The 17,464-nt window shown below is 46.6% G+C and overlaps 1 protein-coding gene across 2 annotated transcripts in view; it reads right to left on the bottom strand.

Annotated features, from left to right (window-relative positions):
• Positions 1-17,464, bottom strand: part of LOC144931684 (CUB and sushi domain-containing protein 3-like) — a 454,944-nt gene that overhangs the window by 150,069 nt on the left and 287,411 nt on the right. For both annotated transcript variants that reach the window (XM_078855833.1, XM_078855834.1), the window contains 3 exons: positions 14,406-14,588; positions 8,623-8,949; positions 7,166-7,360 (listed from right to left, as the gene is read on the bottom strand). In XM_078855833.1, the coding sequence (XP_078711959.1) occupies positions 7,166-7,360; positions 8,623-8,949; positions 14,406-14,588 (705 nt within the window). The remainder of the gene's footprint in view (positions 1-7,165; positions 7,361-8,622; positions 8,950-14,405; positions 14,589-17,464) is intronic.

The raw sequence follows: 17,464 nt of genomic DNA, 5'->3' as shown, positions 1-17,464 counted from the left end.
GAACCCACCACGCACACACAACACACGGTGAAGCCAACATATGTACATCCGAGGAGTGGGGAACACACCACCCACACAACATCCAATGAACACAACAGCTATGTACACATTTTCCGGCCTCACAACAGTTTGCGCATTTTAGCGCGCGTCCTTGCAGCGGGCCCCTCACACGGGGTAACCGCGCGTGGCGGACCATCAGGTGGCAATTGTCCGTCTTGGGGTGAGCATTCATCCGACTCCGCGTGACCCTCGGTATCCGCAGGAGGGGTGATCGGGCGTGAGCCCGTCACTCCTGATGCACCTGAAGGTGGCACAGCCGGCAAGGCATTAGGTGAGAGCGACGGAGACGGACCCAGCGAGTCGGCCGACCCCCCACATGCTTGGCCACGCGCGTGTGAAGTGTGATTGTGTACCGCAGAGAAGGGTTTTAACCTAGAGGGGTGCACGAACCATCGCCGCTTCCCCCACTTGATGCGCACGCACTGCGGTCGTAACACCTCCACCACTTCCACAGGGCCCCGCCACGGCCGCACCAGTTTAGAGGAGGTTGCCAGTGGCACCTGGGGGCAGTGCAGCCATGCCTTGTCCCCCGGCTTCCACTGCAGCATGTGCGCTCGACTCAATCTGAGGCGCTCATTCGCCTTCTGACGGAGGTCAGAGTTTTGCATTGCAGCATCCCGTGCCTCGGTCAATTTGTCCAGATTAAATTTAACGTGGTCAGCCAGATTAGTTTTTCCCTGCGGCACGGGGATCTGCAACTGGGCACGAACAGGCGGGTCTGGTTCTCGGCCGTACATGAGGTAAAAGGGAGAAAACCCCGTAGCTGCATGGGGTGCCATCCGGTACGCCGCCAAGACCCCCTGAATTTGTAGGTCCCAATCCGTTTGCGAGTCCGAAACTTGTTGTGATAACATGGACGTGATGGTGCGATGCAACCGTTCGACCATCCCGTCAGTTTGTGGGTGATATGGGGAGGTTCGAATTTTCTTTGTGCCCAGGAGATCACAGACTTGTCTGAGTAGTTTACCGGAAAAATTTCTGCCCTGGTCGGTCAGCAGCCTCTCCGGAGCACCTTTGTCCAGGACATAACCCTGAACAAAGGCCTCCACGATGGCTGCTGCCGACTGGTTGGCCAGAGGCCAGGCCATAGGCCAGCGTGTAAAATACTCGACACCAGTCAACAAATATCTATTCCCCCTGGGGGTGGCGGGGAATGGTCCCAAAATGTCCAGAGCGACCAGCTCGTTTATCCTGGACACTTTGATCGATTGCAAGGGCGGGTTAGACTCCCGTGCCGGCGGTTTGCGTTGTGCACATCGAGGGCATGATCCCAACAAATCCCCAACATCCCTCGTCATGCCAGGCCAATAAAAATCAAGTTGCAGCAAGGCGAGAGTCTTTTGGGTCCCCAGGTGTAGGAGGCGCTCATGAGCGGCCCATACCACCCTGCCCCGCAACCCAGTAGGGACCACCAGCCGATGTCGACGCGACTTCCCGTCCCAATGCATCAGCAGGCCTTGGCACATTTCCCATGCGTCGGAACCACCTCTTTTTCCCCCCGCCGCACCGCCAACGCGACGTCGCCACCCGAGGAGGGAGACATCCTCCATCTGGAGGCGCCCCCAGTCAATGACGGGCAACCCCAACAGGGAATCTTTGCCCTGTTGTTCGATCGAATTAGTAACTACTGTATCGTCGTCGTTGGCGGCCGCCAAGACAGGAACCGATGTGTCCCCTGGAGGTCTGCAACGTCCAGACCCCAGGAGGCATGCACACTCGGAGGTGGTTGGCAAGCGCGACAGAGCGTCCGCGTTGGTGTGGCGAACGCCCTTACGGTATGTGGTTTGGAAATCGTAATCCTGGAGGACCTCCAACCATCGGGACAATTGTCCCGATGGCTGTTGAACCCTCAGGGCGTACTGCAGTGCCGCATGATCTGTGCGGACGGTGAAATGCCGACCGTACAGATATGGGCGATACTGTTGGATGAAATGGACAATTGCCAACAGTTCCCTACGGGTGACACAATATCGTTGCTCCGCTGGAGACAACACCCGACTGCCGTACGCAACCACACGTTCCACGCCGTCAACCACCTGGGAGAGCACGCCCCCAATACCCGTGTTGCTCGCATCGGTGTCGAGCAAGAATGGTTTTGAAAAATCAGGGTAAATCAGGGGAGGAGCGTTTACCAAAGCGTCCCGAAGGGAGCAAAAAGCAGCTTCCTCCTCCTGACCCCAGCAGAACCGAACCCCTTTTGATGTTAAAGCGTGTAGGGGTTTTGCTATAGTCGCAAAATTAGCGACGAAGCGTCTATAATACGACGCAAACCCAATAAAACTCCTAACCTCTCCCACTGAGGTGGGAGTCGGCCAGGAGCTTACACACTGCGTTTTGGCGGGATCGGTAGAAATACCTGAGCGTCCCACGATGTGCCCCAAATAACGCACCGACTCGCGTAACAAATGGCATTTTTGGGGCTTAAATTTCAAATTAGCAGCCCGCATCTTTAGGAAAACCGCCCGCAACCTCTGGAGATGTTCATCAAAAGTTTTGCCAAAGACAATAACGTCATCCAAATAAATCAGGCACGACTCCCATTGCAATCCAGCCAAAACCAATTCCATCAACCGCTGGAAAGTTGCCGGCGCTGAGTGTAAGCCCATCGGCAACCGGTTGAATTGAAACAGGCCGTGCGGAGTACGGAAAGCAGTTTTAGGCTTTGAATCATCGTCCAGAGGAAGCTGCCAGAATCCCGAAAGTAAGTCCAATGTGGAGAAGAATCGCGCTCCCGCCAAGGCGTCAAGCGATTCGTCCATCCGTGGGAGCGGGTATGCGTCGGCAACCGTAATTTTATTAAGGCGCCGAAAGTCAACGCAAAACCGCAACGAACCGTCCTGCTTCTTAACCAGGACGATCGGCGCTCCCCAAGGGCTGTTGGAGGGAGAAATGATGTCGGCGGCTAGCATGTCATCAACAGCCGATTTGACATGGTCCTTTTCGGCGGGACTCAACCGAAAAGGATTCTGGCGTATTGGCGCGCTGTCACCCGTATCAATATGGTGACGCAGCAGATTAGTGCAGCCCAAATCGTATTTATCCCGACTGAAAACGTCGGAAAATTCCCTTAGTAGTGTCTTAAGACGTTGACGCTCTAAATTTGACAGGTCCGTCGATCCCGCACAAAGCGCCTCGAGCCACCCTTCATCGCTGTCCGAATGTGGTCGCGGTGCAGGGACAGCGCCGACATGACTCGCGACGGGTTCCTCACAGGGCACCGGCGTTGCGTGAGCAAGCACGGTCCCCTGTGGGACCACCACCGTCTGCGAGCCCACATTGAGGACCGCGATGAAGGGTTCTCCTTCCCCTCTCACTATGGTCTGGGCCGGGAGTAAATCAGGTCCACTGACCCCGGCCCTAGACGGTCCCAACAGAACCCCTTGAGCCCCAATGCCCTTAGCGAAGGGCCGCCGAAGTTTCAAAGGAATCAACATTTGCGCCCCCGGAGGAACGCGCACCGTTCTATCTACGAACGCCGGCACCGTCGCGAACGCCGTCCGGCTCGTAGCGGAGGATGGCAGAAACGCCATGCGTCGGCCCGATGGGAGCTCAATGCATCCCTGGTCGATTAATATCCTAATCGGCATTTTGGCCAGGAAGTCCATCCCCAGCAGGCACGGAACCGCCAGCGAGGAGGAAACAAAAATCGGCCCAGACAATTTAATATCCCCGACACAAATTTGGGCACGAATTTGTCCGATGATGCCAAGTGAACCCCCGTTAGCAGCAAAGAATGGCACGTTAACAGGCATCAAAGGACGGCTTTGGGCAGGGAGAATGTTATAAATCAACTCCGAAATAATGGTCGCCGATGCTCCTGTATCGACCAGGATGCGCACCTCGACCCCATCGATGTGACCCACAACGGCCGACGACCCTGACGACGCGGCTACAACCCGATGGGCCAACACGGACCACTGGCTGGGTTCAATCTGAGTACCCAGAGCGGTGCGTGTTGGTGCCATGGTACGCGATATTGGCCCCCCCTTCGCTGCGGTGTTTGAGTGTGTGACGGGCGTGTGCGTGGGCCAAGCATGAGGGGTGCCGCGACTCGCCGGATTATGATGGTGGAGCTTGTGACGAGGGCCGGCGTCCCGTTGAGGTGTCGTCCTGCGCTGCCCAGGAGAGCGGCACCCCGAGGCGACGTGGCCCCGGATGCCGCAGTTGTAACAGCGTGGAAGCGCTGGTGACGACGATGGATGTTGTAGACGGCTTGAACCGGCCCGGTCCTCCCGTACTCCCGCTCCATGCTGCCGTTGCTGGTCGATGGCGCAAACCTCTTCCGCCGGGAGGGTGGCTGCAGCGACGGCACGCCCGCTCGCCGCCTTGCTGGCCTTCCGTCGTTGAGAGGACAGGTTTGCGTGGAGAAGACGGGCCGCTTGGAGGGAGCACATCTCTGCATCGTCCTGTGCGACAATGACGATGTCTAAGTCGTCCGCCAGCAAAAGTATCTTCTCTGTCACCATGGCGTCGACACCCTCGTCATCCATTCGTGGAAAGGCCTCCTTCGCCAGTGCCAGGAGGCTTGTGCGGTACGCCAGGGGCGACTCCTTCGTCCCCCGCTGGCGATCGTAAAAGAGTTGGCGACAGTCCGATGGTGGACCATATACCGCCGACAGCACCTGCATCGCCTTCCGCAGCGTGGAGCGCCTCTCCTTCGAAGCCGATGTTAGAGTGGCGAGGGCGTCGCTGTCGAGAAGTGCTGGCAGCGCGCGGAGAGCCTCGGCGTCTGTCCACTGTGCCATCTCCTGGTGAGCGAGGAAGCGCCGCTGGAAGCCGCCCCAGTCGCCATCCTCGCCCACAAATTCCTTGAGTGGAGGTAGCCGCTGATGTAAGGCAGCGGCTGCAGAGGAAGAACGCACTCCCTCGTCCGCCTCACTCAACTCAGCGTCGGCACGAACCAGCGATGGCATCGCCGGTCGCACCCGTGGTGACGTTCCGCCCGTTGGTGGTGACGCGGCAGGTACTGTACTCCCGCCGTTGGACGCGATGCTTAGAGCGGCCACGCCCTCAACAGCAGCTGCGGCGATGGCGGGAGTTTCAAAATGTTGCTCCGTGGAAATGGCGGGAAGGCGCTGTGATCGTCGGCTGCCGTTGCCCCGTGGCGGTCCCGCAGCCCCCAGCTGCGTGATGGTGTCGAGCATGGCGGCTGCGGCGTACAGCAGCTCGGTCAGCTTCGCGTGCGCCTCCCTCAGCCCCTCCATCGACGGCTCCCCTTCCTCCAGCTGCTGTGGCGTGGATGCGCCCAGCCCCGGCTGGTCGATGGCATCTTCAGCCGTCTCGGGCCCTCCGACTGCAGTGGTGTCTTCTGCCTCTGGTACCCCGACTCGAGTCGTCCGGCGTGTATCCATGTTCGTACTTTGTTTCACTTCTGACGCCAGATGTAGTAACGCTCACGACTCGTTCACACCGGAGTTGGAGGCACACTTGTTTATTTAACACCAACGTTGTGACATACACATTTGAGGGGGTATCGGCCCCCTCACCCGTCTATCTGAGGACACACCTCTCTAGCTAACCCTAGCCTGCCTCTGAGTCCTCCACTAATGGGCTAGGGGAGGCTATCTTGGCCCGACACTGGTCAGTCGGGCCCGGTACCCAGAGTCCAGACCAGCACTGGCTCTGGCCCTGGTACCACGCCACTGGCTCGAGCCTGCGCGGTCCTGATAAGGACGGCGTACCAGGGGGAGTCCAGGGCTCTCTCTAAGACGTCTTCCGTCTTCTCTCCTTTAGCTAAACATCACTCCCGAGCCCTTCGATACATTCCCCTTTTATACCCAACCCCTCCCTGAGGGGTGGGGCCCCGGGGGATCATAACGACCGAATCGACCCCCCAGGGTGTCTGGCGCGGACGTCGCAGAGGGCACCTGCTCGTGCACTCATGTAGCCCCGCCTACTGTGTTTGTTTACCATAGGCTGCCATGCATAACGGGCTCTCTCTCTAACACCCCTACAAATATATAAGTAACCAAATGTATTATTGCTCGTTGTGCTAAAAAAGAAAAGCAAAAAAACGTGACAAAACATAATTACTTGCCCTTAGATGGCTTATTGCATGCAATTTTTTTTATTTCAAAAAATAGTACAATTAGTCAGTGACAGTAGAGAAAGTATATGCTACAGTATGAAATCTAGTACATTTTGAAACGAAAAACAACTGTATATGTGTGTATATATATACACTAATGTTCCTAAAGAATCCAGTTAAAATTCCTGGTATGACATACAGATCTGGAACTTGGAACACAAAAGCTAAAAAGTGCGCAAAGACGCGTAGAAAGTTCTGCATGTTTGGAATGAAACTGAGACGAAGAAAGGGGAACACATGGATCAGAGAACAAATAGCAAGTGAAAGGCATCATATTGACAGTTCGGACAAGTCGGCCAGGGCAGGACACGTCGCCAGGAGAAATGACGGCTGGTGGTAGAGACTGAGGACGAAGTGACAGCCAAAGGAGGGCATACACCCACAAATACTAGATGGCAATGGCTTGGGGAGGCCTTTATCCAGCAGTGGAGAGACCATGGCTGATGATGTTGATATTTATTTAAAGCTATTTGTAGGTATTATATTATACACAACATATACTCGAAAATCTCCCACCAACCTCATGTTATTATTTTGAATATCCATGCATAGATCACTGATGTGTTATGAGTGGTTCATCTATTTAATAAAAACAAAATACGTTTCCACAGGGTCCACAATCATTACACTGTGTAACAAAAAACATGTTCCTGGGTAGTAAGTATTATATCCTAATTGCTTATGCCTCAAAAGTACAAAAAATTGCTATTATTCCCCACAAACTTTGCTTTTGTGACCAGTACATTGATATTATGAAATTTACCTATTTTCAATTAGAAAACGTGTGCATTTGTGTCTTTCGTTCAAATGAAGTCCTGGACACAAAATAAAAGTTCGTGGGGAATAATAGCCATTTTTTTACTTTTTAGGCATGAGCAATAAAAAAAAATAACACTTAGTACCCAGGAACAAAAATTGTGTTACATAGTGTAATTAGTCTCAACAGTTGTTGACCCCCCCTTATACGCTTGCATCCATACCGGTATGAATGCTTTTATATTCATAAGGGAACTGTACCTTCACATTTGGGGACATCTTCATTCCATTCAATGTTGCCATCTCTTGAGACACAGGTCAAGATCTCGGAGCCCTCTGTTCTGATAAAGCCTTTCTCACAGGTAAAAGACACCATGCTGCCAAGATGGAACTTTGTACCGAATCGCCTCCCATTGACTGGATTGCCTGGATCATAGCAATCGTTGTGTCCAAAGGCTGGAAAAAAACAAACATCGCATGCACACACTCGTCAGTTCAATAGCGTACTACTTATGGCTGTCTGCATTGTGTTAACATATGCATGGGTTATATAATGCTTACACTAGATACATTTTCATCTTTCATTTTGAATGCGTTTTTTCGTGCAAGAAAAAAGGTGTGTATAGAAAAGTAATGTTTAGGTGTATAGGTTCATAGCTAGCTGAGTCATCTTCTGTTACTGCAAAATTAATCAGCCTCAATACATAGAAAATTCACACAAACTTTCAAAATTAATTAATAAAACGACATGTTCAGCAGTTCTTTACCACTGAGGATACTTTTAATCTAACTATTTTACTGCAGATTAATTACTTCTACTTTCTAATTGGCTCAAGGTTAGTGCAGAATCTCTATCGTTATCATCATTACCATTATTTTCATTTACAATGTGTGATTGTAATCACAGTGCAAGCCTCAAACTGCATTAAGAGAAGCATTGACTTTGACCCAGTGGGCACCTTCTGACCAGGAGGTACTGTGGTAGGTGCTTTTTTGTTCGCTTTATATTTCCCCACAATCGTATCCATAATTGTGCCATTGGTCTCGTGGGATGAAATACCCCATACGTGTATTTCGCACAGCTGTGCAGCACATTGTGCTAAAGAGAATAACCCCACAACTGGGGGAAGCACTTTCTTACCCACTCAGCCACCAAGACGTAATGCTCATCTCATGGGAATCGAGCTGTAATTTAGCCAAATTAAACGTAGAACCAAATCTGATGTTATGCAATTTTTTGTGCGTGTAGTTATTGACGGCCAGGCTGAGTCCATAAACTCAATGACATTTGAGAACCCAATATGAATGTTGAACTTATTTTGCACCATGCCACGAGCGATTTGCCTGAATTCGAACCGAGCGTATCAGCGGTGCTGGCTCAGTGCTCTGACCTCAGAGCCACGTGGCCACTTTTTTGTGGTAGATGCTCTTGTTCCACAATAAAGATGATTCCAAATCCTGATCAGGGGTTCATATAGCCCATCATCCCTCTGGGTATGATACGAAATAAAAACAAGTACCACTGAGTGGGAAGTCAGCAGTCATTGTCCTTGGGAGGATTGGACTGACAGCCGCTATAGGAATGGTGAATTTCCTTCCACTCAGGGCAATGAATAAAGATGACCACTGCGTCATGTTCGCTTGGGCATGGAGAGACTTTCACTTTTGACGTATGTAACACAGATTTACGGACGTTCCAGTGTGTCACCGTTCCTTACTGGTGTAGCTGATATTGAAGCCGCGGCCAGGCGTTGAATGGTCCGAGAGGAACTCGAGGCGGAACGTGTTGGACGCACTGACAAGGTTCCCAGGTACATCAGCTCCGGAGAAAGTACCGAGAAGAGGAGCATCGTGCCGGTCTCCATCTTTCACCGCCAGGAAATCAAACTGCGACTCAACCTCAAAGTCGGCGAAAACCAGGCGGATGCGGGAGCCGGCGGGCGCAACGATGAGCCAAATGCAGTTCATGTTGCTGCCGTAGTGCTCAGGGTAGTTGGGTGAGAGCACGATGCCGATCGGTGATGTGAAGTTGAACACGCAGGGAACTGAAAGGAATAGCAGAGGAAATAATCATAGTTATCGATAACATAAAAAAAAACCTGAGGGAAACAAGGCCGCACTCGTCACACGCAGAATGCTTGCCACGAATGACGCACAACACCTTGCTGATCTCGTCAAGGAGCAAAAAACATCACGCGAACTTACGGTCATCCTCGCAGCGGCCATCACACAAAGACATTTCACTGCATCGTGCACTTTCAGATGGGCTTCTGCAGCTGTCTAGAACGCTCTTCCTTCAGATATCAGGAAACCACTGGAACTATGCACTTTTACATCTACATTGAAAACTCATTTGTTTAGAAATGCTTTCTATGTTTCGTCTGTTGTAATCCCGCCGCACATCTCACGGACATGGTTGGCTACATATGGCGTGAAAGAAGTTCAACAAACATACATATTGTAGTGAACTATTTGCAAGATCCATTTTTCGTAAAGCACTTTAGGATATATTTTTTTATTATAATGAAAGAAACCACGTTGAAATTGCAATTCCTGTGTGCATAACGTGACTTTAATGTAGATGGATCCAAATAAGTCCTTGAGTGGCTCGCACAATTTGGATAAGTGAGTATCTTTAAATGATAACAGTAAATGTTGACCATAAGCAGGCACCTGGTTATGGTGGATTTACATTAGTTGGCACGCGTTCCTTTTCACATTTTACAACCACACATTTCTGAGCATGACAATTTCCTTCTCAGGTTTTATATTTTCCTAAATCCAATATAAATTGAGCCATACACAAGGTTTCGACTGAGTAAGGATTTTGCTGGATAAAAAAAAAACACTATTTTGTTATTAGCTCTGATAGTTTAAAACCAAGTTATATAATATAATCTATTATCTTATCACGTTTATATTATTTGGCGGCTACTACATATTGTGACATAATATAAGCCACCTCAATGACCTATCATGTGTGGCCATGTCGCCTTGGGAAAAGAGCTTATAGCTCAGTGAGCTTCTACCTAGGAAATACAATATTTTAGTTTAGCTTAATCTTAAACACATATATACACATACAACTGGCAACCTATAGCACAGCTTTACCATCATGCTTCACAAGGAGTGATAAACTAAAGTATTGAATTGCTTATTCAATCCTTAGAATTTAAGAAGTAATACTGGTAGGAACCTCCTGGTTACACCAGCCCACAGGGGATTATTGTGTCCGTCCGTCGTGCAGGGAGGGGCTGGGTGGGGAGGGAGGGGCTTGGGGGGAGGGTGGGGAGGGGCGGGGTGGGGAGGGTGGGGCTGGGTGGGGAGGGGAGGGTGGGGAGGGGCTTGGTGGGGAGGGTGGGGTGGGTGCGGCTGGGTGGGGAGGGTGGGGAGGGGCTGGGTGGGGAGGGTGGGGCTGGGTGGGGGGTGGGAGGGGTGGGGCTGGGTGGGGAGGGGAGGGGCTGGTCACCCCGTGGTGCCCTTATAAAACTCAAAGTTTAACCTACTCACGCCGGCTTGTGCCCGCCCTCACAGTCGGCCATATTTGCGGAATACACCACGCCGCCGTTGACACGGGCCATTGACCAAGCAACCTAACGTTCCTACCAGCTCCCTCCGCAGGAATGTGTTTTAGAACTTTAGTCTGACCCTGATGTGGAACCCGAATGAATTAATTTCTGGGCTGCAATTTTTGGAGCTGAAATCTAAAAAAAATTATATTCGAATATTTCTAGCTGTAACCATAGATTCGACGAAGTAATTTGCTAATTTATTCATTAATACAGTTTAAACTAAACTATTTTTTATCTTATAAAGTAAAATTCACTAAGGTATTCGCTTATGTTTTCAGAAGTGACCTGGCCATAAACGATAGCTCAACAAAGTAGCTTATCATGTGGACATTTCTAACAGCAAAATAATAAACAAATCTAAACGCATGTTTCTTAATGTGGAGGGAAAAAACCGGAGGACTTGGAGAAAAAAATCCACACGACCACGGGGAGAACATGCTAACTCCAAATAAACAGGCATCTACGTCTGGATCGAACACCCCCACCGCCTGCATACCAGGCGAGGAAGATAAGACCTGTGATATCGCTCCTCTACAATTATAATGGTGTAGGCTACAAAATAAAGCATGTAGAATAGATGCAGCATAATGCATATCTCTCCTGCATATCTGCATGAAGAGATGTCTTTCTTCCTTGAAGCACAACACAAATGCCCTTTCTACGTCCATGTCGCACTAGACTAAAATGGAAAAGTTGTAGTGACTTTAGTGCTTTTAGTCTCATGTTACTCCTTCGAAGCAAAATAACGAATATATATTTTTGTATCCCCGAAAATGTATGCTAATACATAACGTGCTAATGTATACGGTCAACAAGTTTGTAATGTAAAAAGTACACTCACTTATTAGTTTGTTTTAAGAATAGTTCCAGCACCTACATATTATGTAATTCGTTTAGTGTCTTCTAAATTACATGATACTGAGACCACCGAATAACTAGTATTTGAAGTTGGCGCAACTTCATACACTTTTTACGGCCCCATATAAATATGTGTGTATATATATAATTGCAATAAGAACATGAGCTTCCAAGTTAAACTTTAGCTAAGAGCGTATTTGCCTACTATATATATAGCCATATTAAAACTAGAATGGAAAAAATTATTCTGCTGAAAAAAATATCTACACATCATCTCGAATGGGACCCATGGATCAAAATTAGCACCCCCATGCACCAGTTATGCCACTCCCTAAACTCTATCTACATAAAAAAAAAACCTATGCATTAAGGCATGATGGAAAACCTCACGCTCGCTGGTCATTCCACCTGCCCCAGAGGAGGCCTCATGTCACAGATACCACTGCAGAGTTGCACATATGTCTTATAAAGAAAGTTCTGACTAATCTTCCGTCATCTCCGTGCTCTTTCCGCATGCATGCCAAAGCGTGGTTGAGACGAATTTCCAAAGGCTGTTGCTTAGGTGTCGAGTGAGAGTATGCAGAAGGCGATTTTTTTTTTCCTTCTTCACCTTCTGCCAGTATTTTAGACATTCGCCAGGGACAGTGGCACCTTGTTGCGGAGCATTTTAGGAAATGAAGAAATACGTTTCTGCTTCACCGGCAGACAAACGGCCACCATCCATCTTTTGGTGAGGATCAGCACCAGAACAAAAGCCGACCTCCATTTATATGTATTCATCCCAACAACTCGCAGCTCTTGGATTTTTCTGTCACGCACGTGCGGAAGGTTTTCGGCGTGAGGGATTTGTCAACAAAGTGTGGCAACGTAGGTAGGAATTTGTGCGGTCACTCTCATAAATCTCAACAGTTATCACGGAGAGGAATTGCTTGACACATTTTGATTGGTCCATCACCTGGGACCGTTCTTGAAAACAAAATTGAGGATGTTAACTATGAAATTTAGTCCTAGGTAATTTGCTGACTTTATGGTTCAGTACTTGCTATTAGTTTTTAAATATAACGTATACCCCCTATGGATGGATGAATGACTGCACTTGCTGTATCCACAGTTGTAAAATGTTGTATATTTAACTTGGATATTGTTTTCCTTGAAGCATCTCTGTCATCATCTTTCTACTATTGAATACAAGATAACTATTTCCAATTTCAAATCTAGTATGCTAAATATAGTCTATTTTTTTTTTATAATTGGGGGGGGGGGAGGTATGAAATCAGGAAAAAGGACGGCCTCTTCTTTTAATTTCCTTAATCTTCTTCATAATTTCTTCATCTTCTTCTTCTTCATCATCATTTTCATATTTTGCCATCTTCATCTTCTTCATCTGCATCATCTTCTTCTCCTTCATTTCCATAATCTACTTAATCTTCTTCATCTTCATCATCTTCTTGTTCAGGTCCCATCCATCTGTTCAGCACCGACGATGTTCTGAATAGAGACCCTCCATTGCTCTCCGTTATCTACGAGTTGCACAGCTTTGTTCACAGCCAATTCCTGCGATTAGATTTTTGCCAATAGGATCTTGACCATTGGCAATGCAGTAGCCATTGGTGAGAAAGATGGGACAATAACACATGGTAGAGGTAGGAACTTAACATGAGTCGAGGCATTGTATGCAGATGCCTGCAGAGAAAAAAATATAAATCCCAGAATTTTTTTTTCAAATTAAGAGGTGGAAGTACCAAATGTCATGCTGGGATAGGTGAACACTGACCTTCATAGTAATGAACATAAGTCAAAAGATTGGGACCAGTTGTATTTAAAAAAAATACTAAATACTGAGAAAAAAAATACCTCCATCATGGAATGATGCCTCAATCATTGCTCTATTTAATACGAGTGATAACACTAACTGGAATAATTAAATTCCAATTAACCCCTTTTTACACGTGAAATCCGTTCATCAACACCGTTTGGACAAAAAAATAGATAGTGTAGAGATCGACCATGTGAGCAAGCACTTTAAATTAAAGGTTTGTCTACCATAGACCATATATGTATTATCAATAAGAATCTGGCAAAGCCCAGAATAAAGGTTTGTTGGGTTAGATCGCATAAATATTAATTTGTCGTGACCCCACCACCACTCGATGCAGCTAATTAGTAAGGTTTGTCAAATAAACAATCACAATTCATAAAAATCGCATGATGAAGCTGATTGTAATCACCAGCAAAGACATCATACTTACATGATCTAACCCCCCAAAAAAACTTTATTTTGCATAATATTGGTCGTGAAAGCCTGCGTGCTAATCTGAAAAAGACAAATGAAATCAACGACAATTGTGCCCAGCTGTTATACAGTAGGTGATTAAAGGGTATTTACTTTAATGGGACGGAGTCATCCAAACTCCCACAAGGTCGAGGCCTAAAACTATAGAATTAGATAGAATAAAAACTATTTACAAAAAGTGGACCAGCTGCAATGATATTTCGTCCAGTACTAAAAGAGATATTAGAAGGGGGATTACTCGTTATTTGCAGCGACATTAGAATATGGTTGATGGAAACTGGATGTGAAAACCGAAAGCATAAATATAATATAATGAAAATAACATGATTTGCTGATTACAATCATAATAACATATGTTGAAATTAATTTCTGAAAATAATCTGAATATTATAATCAGGAAAAGTACAAATGACTCAAGATAAATATAAGTAAAACAACTAACATGCAACATGTTTGCTCAATACATGAAGATCAGAATCTGAATCTTGATTTAGACTGGAGGAATTCGGTGAGCTATAAAGTTACTTTTTCACAGACGTTTAGTAGGGGCGGGTCAGCAAGTTGCATCAAGCACAGGCCAGCAACAAACAACACTCTCAAAGTTGAAACAGATAACAGTTAACGCTTTATCAAAATAAGCAAGATTATTAGAGCTTTGGAAAATAAATTATCAGAGCGAATTCCAAAGTCGAGCATTGCGATGGAAAAAGAAAACCTGTTTACAAACTGGAACTTAAGTGGACAATAGTTAAACTGCTTAAACAAAGTTGATGCTTACAGATGCAGTGAGGGATGTTTGCAGACCACTGGTTATTGCTCTGACAGGTGATGGTCTTCTCCCCGACGAGCTCAAATGCTGCCTGACACTCAAATGTCAGCGAGTCTCTGTGGGAGAAGCCGGAGCCCTCCCGCCTCCCGTGCTGAGGGACCCCGGGGTCTCCGCAGCTCCTCTCCGCAATCTCTGCGAGCGCACACACCGCGAGCCAAAAAAAAACACCGTCACGGCCTCTGTACGACACCCGTCCCGACACATTTCACGGTGAAGCCAATCTGCTACCTATGTTACCAACGATTTGCGGTGTGGCTAGCATCGGGAGAGAATCTTAACTCGGTGAAGAGACGTTCAGATCGAAGCAGCACAAAGTGTTTGTATTGCGAGATGTTCGTGACAGTGGAGGAGCATTCCTGCCAGTGCCTTATCACGTCACTGCTGGCAGAAAGGCCTCCGCTCGAGGAAGTTCTATAGAGCACCTCAAGGTGTTAACTACCTCGCCTGGTATACAGGAGGTCGTGGGTTCGATCCCGACCCTGGCGCTTGCATATTTGGAGTTTGCATGTCTCTCCCCGTGGTCGCGTGGATTTTTATCTGGGTCCTCCGGTTTTTCCCTCCACATTTAGAATCAACGTGCGTTCAGAGTATTTGGCTGCTGTACATTTCCACATAATAAGCCACTTCGTTGACCAATCATTTGTGGCCAGGTCGCTTTTGAAAAAGAGCTATAGAGTTCATTGGGCCTAACTTGACAAAATAAAATAGTGTAAGAATAGTTTTAGTCTTAATTTACTTTGGTCAGACATCTTGGAGGTTTCGTCACTTTCCCCCACCACACGTGACCAGCTGATCGACTAACACACGCTCGTGACATGTGCAGTGTTGGAATAGTTCTATTTTTTTGGCATTGGCTGCAAAAGAATACCAAATTATGAGAAATGTTATTATTGTAAGTGGAATTGGCTATCATCAATTGACTGTCAAGAAGTGGTGCAATGACAGCTAGAATAGGTACATTAATCATGCCCATGATATTAGGTTAACAATTAGATTACAAGGCAACATCTACTGTGTAGTTGTGAAATCTATACCTACGTTGATACATTGAAACGGATGACACTTTTCACGGGGAAGCATGCTATTACATTGATTTTGTTTACACATGTGGACTTACCTTTTGTTGGTATTATTTGCCTGCAAATCTGAAAATTGAATTTCTTTATTTGGCAAAAAAAATCAATAAACAACAGACTGGAATTTTGTTGAATCTATCAAGATAAATCTTGGATTTTAATCAATGTTTTCGCTGCCACTATGAGTTTATAATTGCATGTTCATCCTTTGTCTAATATACATTTTCTAATTTTTTGACCACATGATATGCTATTTTCCCCAGAGAAATCGTGTTGTATGTCCTATCCTATGGCATAAGATGAATAATTAATAGAAAGCGCAGTATATAAAACTCTTAGATATAAATACTAATGAAACATAGCATTATAGGAACCATAATATGTCTAGTCAGTAGAGTGATTATTATATGAATCAATATGCATCAAACAATAACCACGTTGTCACACACCGTCAGTACATTATGTAGCTTTCACTTAACTTCATGTTAAGGAATTTAATGTGAATTGAGGTACATTTTCCCGAACTGCAGAGAAAGAACGACAAAGATCCCCCGTATAGCCTTAACAGACTGTAGGGGCAAGTGCTGTTAGCGAGCACCTATGAAGGCTGGAACGGTACACGAGGGGGTGGGTGGCCAACACCACGCCCGATCACCTTTGTCTCCCCAGTGGCGATGTTTACACACCACACCAGGTACTCATTTCAGGCTGAGTCGACATAGGGGAGGCCCAGGACCGGTTCAGATAATCGTCACTGGTGTTGGCCGTGAGCGGGAATTGAACCCGGGTCGCTAGGTTCATAGCGCAGTGCGCTAATCGCTACACTACCGCTCCCCACAGCAGTATATACATACATTTTAGGCTTCCATGTTCCACATTTTGTTGCCACTGTCTGCAAACATAAACTGGATTATTTGTATTCAAGGCTACCAACATATCCACTTGTCCTATCTAAGCTCATGAGTGATATATGTAAATACCTCTAAATTGAAAACGAATTCCTGTAGAACTGCTTTTTGTGTTGAGTTTGCTGTCCTCCCACCTTACCTCTGATTATCATGCTTGGCTACATACGGTGTGATAGAAGTTCAACATGCACACGCATATATTAATAGGTTAAAGCACCCGTAATAGCAATGGTTTCAGTAAAAGGTACAGATAGAGACACAGCCCTCCAATGTATTTCTCACACGACTGTTGGTGGAAGGGCCTCGATCAGAGCAAATTTCGAGAGGTTATTTGCTCTCCTTAAAGAGGCGGGAGCACGCACACATTCACTCACCGCACGCGACTTGTTGATCGATTAACTGTGATGTACCCCACTTAGACTCCTGGGTGCCAGGAGATCAACCTGGTGAACGCTAGATTGGAAGTTCAGTGTATTAACCACATGGTTCCAATACATGTGCTTAATATTTGCCAGCCACTCATTTAGTGTTGTTGTTGCAATATGGATACAGGTAAAAGGATTTTTTTTATACTGTATAATTATTGTAAACAAACTTAGCTAAAGTTGCAATTTCGTGCAGCATAAAAACAACTTGTAATGGAAGCAATTTGTTTCATGACATTCAATGCGCGGACATGATTTCGCAATTACTATGCTGCTTCCACAAGGCATAAGTTTTGAATCTCTCAAGTAGCCTTCACTCTCTCTAAAGGATGGTACCATAGGTTTATTGAAAAAGCCATAATCAAAATGTACAATCTCGTATACATTTTATTTGGAAAATAAGTGTTTCTATCCATCAGTTCTGCATATTATTTTTTATTAGCAAATGGCCCACCGTATGTTATTAATGCAATGTACATTTTTATTTTGTATTTTCCTTGAATGAAAATGTATAAATCACAAGTAAAATCTATGAACCACTGTAGTGTGAATATCAACAAAACATTTAACGTGTAATTCCCTCTCACAAATTACATTAT

This window comes from Lampetra fluviatilis, chromosome 4, assembly GCF_964198595.1.
Source record: "Lampetra fluviatilis chromosome 4, kcLamFluv1.1, whole genome shotgun sequence".
In the NCBI taxonomy this organism is placed as follows: Eukaryota; Metazoa; Chordata; class Hyperoartia; order Petromyzontiformes; family Petromyzontidae; genus Lampetra; species Lampetra fluviatilis.
This window is presented reverse-complemented; position numbering and strand designations above follow the sequence as displayed.